The sequence below is a fragment of the Tiliqua scincoides genome, chromosome 3, assembly GCF_035046505.1.
Source record: "Tiliqua scincoides isolate rTilSci1 chromosome 3, rTilSci1.hap2, whole genome shotgun sequence".
Lineage (NCBI taxonomy): Eukaryota > Metazoa > Chordata > Lepidosauria > Squamata > Scincidae > Tiliqua > Tiliqua scincoides.
In genome coordinates, this window is record NC_089823.1 from 174,236,442 (window position 1) to 174,242,920 (window position 6,479).

The window sequence follows — 6,479 nt, forward strand, 5'->3', positions numbered from 1 at the left end:
CCCTGCCCTCCCTCTGCCTCCGCCCACCCCAGAACGCCTCCTCCCCGCCTCCCCCACACCCCACCCGCCTCTCCTCTGCTCGGCGGTCTGTGTGACCGCGGAGCGTCCAGACTTCGGCGCTCCACCGGCACTCGCCCCAGCGCTGACTTTTTTTGTTCAGAAGCACTGTTTGAGAAGCACACTGATTTTTCAGAATGGATGATGGTTCTACGAGAAGAGTACAAGCACTTCAAACATTCTATTGCTATTCAGATAGGCGAATATTCTGATGTGCATCCATGCTGAGCTTGGGATCCTTGCAGGAGCAACAGGAGACGTTTTCATGACAAACGACTACTGAAAGAGTAGGGGGGGAAACCATAGGACATACCAGAACAGATGACACCAGCATCTTCATGGTGACCACAGTTATGTACACCCCAGCCTCTGTGGCGACACTGCCACAAGTATTCCTCATTCCCTGCACACGTCACATCATCCAGGAGAATACTGCCGGAGCCTTGTCCAAAATGCGCGCTTCCTGGGGCACGGACAGCCTGGCCGCATCCAAGCTGTCTGCACACGACTTTGGCATCACTGAGTCCCCAGGAATCATCACAAACGGTACCCCAGGATCCTCCGTGAATGACTTCAACACGGCCCTCGCAAGTGTGTGCTCCGTTCACCAGCCTCAGTGCTTGAAAGGCAAAGAGGACCATTTATTGCGCGTTTACCACGTATTGTTCCATAGCAAACATTAACATTCTCATTCAAGAATGAGGGGAGTGAAAAATGGTTATTCTGCAGCACATACCAGCTTCCCTATGGCAGAAACGGGTGTTCCTCCCTTTATCAACTGGCTCCAAGAATTCTATGTTCTATGAACTCCATGTTGTGAACTTTTAGTTGAAAAGCAGTATATAAATACTGTTAATAATAATAATACGTTTCCTACCACAATCCATTACACATATCACAAACGTGTCCAAAATGCTCACTAAGCTGTGCACTCAGTGGGGTGTGAATGCTACTCTGCCCCTGTCCACATCCACTCTCCTTTCCACGAGAGAGAAAAGGGTATGTATTTCAGGACAGAGCCCAGACACAGAAAACACGAATGACATGAAACCGAATCATAATTACCATATGCTGCTGTTGCTGTTGGTGGTTCAGCTGCAAGCAAAACATTTAGAAAGATTATTTCAAACTCTCCCACCGTGGAACCTACACAACCTCAGGCCCATCACTAAAGCGGCACTTCACAATTTTTAACTACCGCAGTGTTAAGAAATCACTGACGGACAGTATTTGCAGTCCCTATCGGAGACCTGACTTGCCATGATCTGGACAACGTAAGAGGCCTTTGCAGCATCATCACCCCGTCTCGCTTGGTCTGGCAGTAGACCCCTGAGGCTCTTCGGGGCTCTGCCCCTTAGCCCGATTTCTCGATTTGGGGCATGGCATTCTTGCAACAGCCCCTGAACTAGCTATTGCTAGTTATGTGTGATAAGTTGCATGTTAAGTTGCATGCAAAGAGGCCTTTGCAGCATCATCACCCCGTCTCGCTTGGACTGGCAGTAGGTCACAATAAATTAGAGACTGTACTGTTCTTAGGTCACAATTACTGGTAGGTTATTTTTTCAGGATCGGGCCTTGGGTAAAATCAGACAAAACTATAGTAAGACACCCCCCTATAAATTTAACCTCCGACGTATCCCAGGAGCATAGAAAATGCCGTGATTTCGGCTCCAAAACTTGCCCTCGACTTCTCTGTGAGATCGACTCATAAGCGAGTGCCTGCGTTAGATATCAGAGGGGAAATTCCTCCTTTCCCCCCCGCCCGGGCCATGAGAAGTTCAGTGGAACGTGCCTGCAAGTAAACGCACACAGGATTGCAGCCTGAACAAAGCAATTTATCTGCAATAAGTTCAAGATGCTATTCAAGTTCAAGATGCTATTTGTGCTATTTGTGAATCATGCTATCACTGATTTTTCAGAATGGGTGATGGTTCTACGAGAAGAGTAGGATGGTTCTACGAGAAATGCTCTAGGACCATTTTCTAGGTTTCATTGGAAACAAAACGGTTTTTGAGCATTAAAGGCAGAGTGATAATTTCCAGAATGAACAAATAACATTAATAAAATATAAGACTTGTCTCATAGGCCTTCTTATTTTCAGACCTGGTTTCCCCCCCACCCCCCAAATTATGCCTCTGATACTCACAGGGGCAGTACGGGACAGGAAAAGGGTGATAGAATCTCAGCTGTGCACGGCTGCCGCCAAGCTCATCTCTTCTGCCTGGCCTGCTCCGTGCTCCAAACCGCCCCAGTCCCTCCACCAAACCTATCCAGCAGGCTCATCTTTGAGCCACTACTGCACACACAGGGCCCAAGGCCATTCCTGCAGGTGGCTCCCGTGCACACAACAACAGCGCGTCTGTCCAGGATTCACTTATATTATACTTATATCTGTATATAAGTCAAATCGCAATATTTAGCTCCAAAGATGGTCGCTAAAGGAATTAATACATAAAGCAATACTTTGACTTTCATCCACTTGACTTTCATTGCTTTCCTCTTTCAAATGTTTCAATTACAGGTCGTGTCTCACAATTGGCGAGTGCCCTTCCCAGAAGTCATGTGGTTGACAAAAGCGCAATTAAAGCAAATCCTTTTAAAAATCAATGTCCTTTTGCTAGGACATTTGAAAACAGCCTTGCTGACCTTTGCGATGTAAGATACAGGCCCAAATCCTAACCAACTTTCCAGCACTGGCACAGCGGTGCCAATGGGGACGTGTGCTGCATCCTGCAGTTGAGTGGCACTCATGGCGGTCCTCCTCCAAGTAAAGGAATGCTTGTTCCCTTGTTCCTACAGCAAGATATTGCTGTAGTGGAATAGCACTGGGTGGATAAACCGCACATGGAGAATTTCTATGTAATACCACATGCCTTGACACATAACACACACATGAATTAAATGAGTCATACTGATATGACCTACTCAGGGGTGTGTAGAAGGTACTCTGCTCATGCCCCTCACGTTGAGAGTGAACAGGGCACGTACTGCAGGACTGAGCCTGGACGCGGAATGCAAGAACAATCTTATACCAAAACTGAATTACCATATGTGGTTTCTGCTGTTGGTTGATGATATTGGTGCTGTTGTTGGAGCTGCAAGAAACAATTCAGAGAAGGTTATTTCAAACTCTGCCACCACAGAACCAACACAATCGTAGGCCTTTCACAAAACTAGCATTTCATAGTTTTTAGCCAGTATTCAGAACGCACAGGTTGGGTTTTCAGGCATTTCTGTGGCCCGATTTGAGGTGATTTTGAAAACGTCAGCGGCAACTGGCGCATCATCACCCTTTGTGGCTGGACTGGTACATGGACCGCGGAGACTTTCCCGGTCTCCTGCCCCGTTCACGACGTGTCCCCCTCTGAGCCACGATCTTCTCCAGTCAGCCCCTGAACTAGTTTATTCCTAGTTTCTTTGCAGTCGAGTCACACTGGTGGAAACTCACAACTCGACTCTGACTCAGTGCAGTGACTCCGGCACATCCCATATATGTAGTAGAAAATGTTCCTTACAGTGGAAAGTGGGTTCTGCGACTGTTGTGATTTCATATGCTAAAGAAAGAGGAACGCAAGATAAGAAAATATTATGTAACAAATTACAATTTCATCGAAATCAAAACGGTTTTGAACATAGCATTGCCTCCCTTGCTCTAGGACCATTTTAAAGGTTTCTTTGGAAACAAAACGGTTTTTGAGAATTAAAGGCAGAGTGATAATTCCAGAATGAACAAATAAAATTAATAAAATATCAGACTTGTCTCGTACGACTTCTTATTTTCAAACCTGGTTACCCCCCCCCCCCCAAGATTATGCCTCTGACACTCACAGGGGCAGTATGGGACAGGAAAAGGGTGATAGAATCTCAGCGTGCACGGCTGCCACCAAGCTCATCCTTCTGCCTGTCCTGCTCCCTGCCCCAGTCCCTCCACCAACCTATGCAGCATGCTTATCTTTGACCACTGTAGCACACACAGGGCCCAAGGCTTTCTTTGCTGTGTGGCCGCTGTACACACAACAGCAGCATGTCAGTGCAGGATTGACAGAGGCAGATCACAAGGTCCACCATCATAAGCCCAGGATACCACAGGGCCATTAGTCTCCAACTGCACCACCGCAGAGAGTACAGTCCTGGCTTTGAAATGTGCCAGATTTATCTTATACAGTTTGTAATTGTGTCTAATAATTCAAAAGGACAGAAACTGCATGGCTTCCCACCCAGCCCCCTATGTGGCTTGTGAATTTTCTCGTTCATGTCCAACTAAAGTTCATAACGAAAGGAGCACAGCGAGGGCTTACGTAACATTAAGTAGGGGGAAACCACTGTCCTTATTTATCTCAGCATCGCTCATGTCCCAATGGCCGTTTGCTGTGTGTCCTTCATGTCTTTTTTTAACTTGTAAGCCTCTTGGCACAAGAAATCATTTTCTGTCAATTATTTCATCCTAAGACATAGGCTTTGTGGCCATTTTTGTGGACTAGCATAGCTTAAATATTTCAAACAATTACAGTATAAGGAATTTAATGCAGGTGAGTCAGTACGAAGGCATAGAAGAAAAGGAAAGAAATTGGTTTTTGGGAATAGTTGTCCATTATTAAGGTAGATTCTATTGCTACTCAAATACATTGTAATTTTGATGGGCATTCCTACAGGGTTGAGAATCACTGCAGGAGCAACAGGATCGGATTCTGCTGTAAATGAATACCTGAAAGAGTAAATATCGCTTGGACCTACCGGAACAGACGACACCAGCGCCTTCGCTGGTGAGCACAGTTATGCACGCCCCAGCCTCTGTGGTGACACTGCCACAAGTATTCTTCAGTCCCGTTGCACGCCACATCATCCAAGAAAATAGGGCTGAGCCTTGCCCAAAAGAGGCACTTCCTGGGGCCCTGACGGCCCTGCCACATCCAAGCTGTCTGCACACAACGTTGGCATCGCTGACGTCCCATGAATCATCACAAACGCTCCCCCAGGATCCTCCGTGATTGACTTCAACACGGCCCTCACAACGTTCCTTCCATTCACCAGTCTCAATGCTTGAAAGACAAATGCGCCAACAGAAAAAAAAAACACACACACACGGTAAATGTGCAACGAATTAACATTCTCTTTCAATAATGAGAGGAGCGAAAATGGCTACTTTGCAGGAAACCACCCTCTACTCTAAAGCAGGAATGCGTGTTCCTCTTTTTATCATTTGGCCTCAGGAGGGTGACCAAGAATGTTTTAGCACATCAGGTTGACAAGAAACTTCAGAGTGCAATCCAGAGAAACACGAAACGTCACACAAAAAGAGTGCGGCCCATTACCACGGACAGCTGAAATCCCTTCCTCCTCACCAACGCATAACGTAAATACAGGCGTTTAGCACTCGCCTTTGGGCTGGGCAATCGTTTCCACAATGTAAGCACAAGGATCACGTGTTGTACAAGGAACTGGTGGAAGGCTCCTCTGGCTTGGGTCATATCAATGGCATAGACAGGGGGATCTGCGGGTGCAAGTGATCCCGAGTTGCACCAGGGCCACTTGCTGCTTCCACCCTCTTCCTCTGCACGCCTACTCCCCGCCCTCTCCCTGCCCTCCCTCTGCCTCCGCCCACCCCAGAACGCCTCCTCCCCGCCTCCCCCACACCCCACCCGCCTCTCCTCTGCTCGGCGGTCTGTGTGACCCGCGGAGCGTCCCAGACTTCGGCGCTCACACCGGCGCTCGCCCAGCGCTGACTTTTTTTGTTCAGAAGCACTGTTTGTGAAGCACACTGATTTTTCAGAATGGATGATGGTTCTACGAGAAGAGTACAAGCACTTCAAACATTCTATTGCTATTCAGATAGGCGAATATTCTGATGTGCATCCATGCTGAGCTTGGGATCCTTGCAGGAGCAACAGGAGACGTTTTCATGACAAACGACTACTGAATGAGTAGGGGGGGAAACCATAGGACATACCAGAACAGATGACACCAGCATCTTCATGGTGACCACAGTTATGTACACCCCCAGCCTCTGTGCGACACTGCCACAAGTAATTCCTCATTCCCTGCACACGTCACATCATCCAGGAGAATACTGCCGGAGCCTTGTGTCCAAAATGCGCGCTTCCTGGGGCACGGACAGCCTGGCCGCATCCAAGCTGTCTGCACACGACTTTGGCACTCACTGAGTCCCCAGGAATCATCACAAACGGTACCCCAGGATCCTCCGTGAATGACTTCAACACGGCCCTCGCAAGTGTGTGCTCCGTTCACCAGCCTCAGTGCTTGAAAGGCAAAGAGGACCATTTATTGCGCGTTTACCACGTATTGTTCCATAGCAAACATTAACATTCTCATTCAAGAATGAGGGGAGTGAAAAATGGTTATTTCTGCAGCACATACCAGCTTCCCTATGGCAGAAACGGGTGTTCCTCCCTTTATCAACTGGA

At 47.7% G+C, this 6,479-nt stretch overlaps 1 protein-coding gene across 1 annotated transcript in view; it reads right to left on the reverse strand.

Moving 5' to 3' along the window:
* Positions 1 to 6,479, reverse strand: part of LOC136645209 (deleted in malignant brain tumors 1 protein-like) — a 95,667-nt gene that overhangs the window by 53,777 nt on the left and 35,411 nt on the right. Inside the window, 9 exon segments of the mRNA XM_066621446.1 lie at positions 359 to 673; positions 4,777 to 4,819; positions 4,821 to 4,912; positions 4,915 to 5,070; positions 5,073 to 5,096; positions 5,993 to 6,086; positions 6,088 to 6,138; positions 6,141 to 6,221; positions 6,223 to 6,314. Coding sequence (XP_066477543.1) covers positions 359 to 673; positions 4,777 to 4,819; positions 4,821 to 4,912; positions 4,915 to 5,070; positions 5,073 to 5,096; positions 5,993 to 6,086; positions 6,088 to 6,138; positions 6,141 to 6,221; positions 6,223 to 6,314 — 948 coding nt within the window.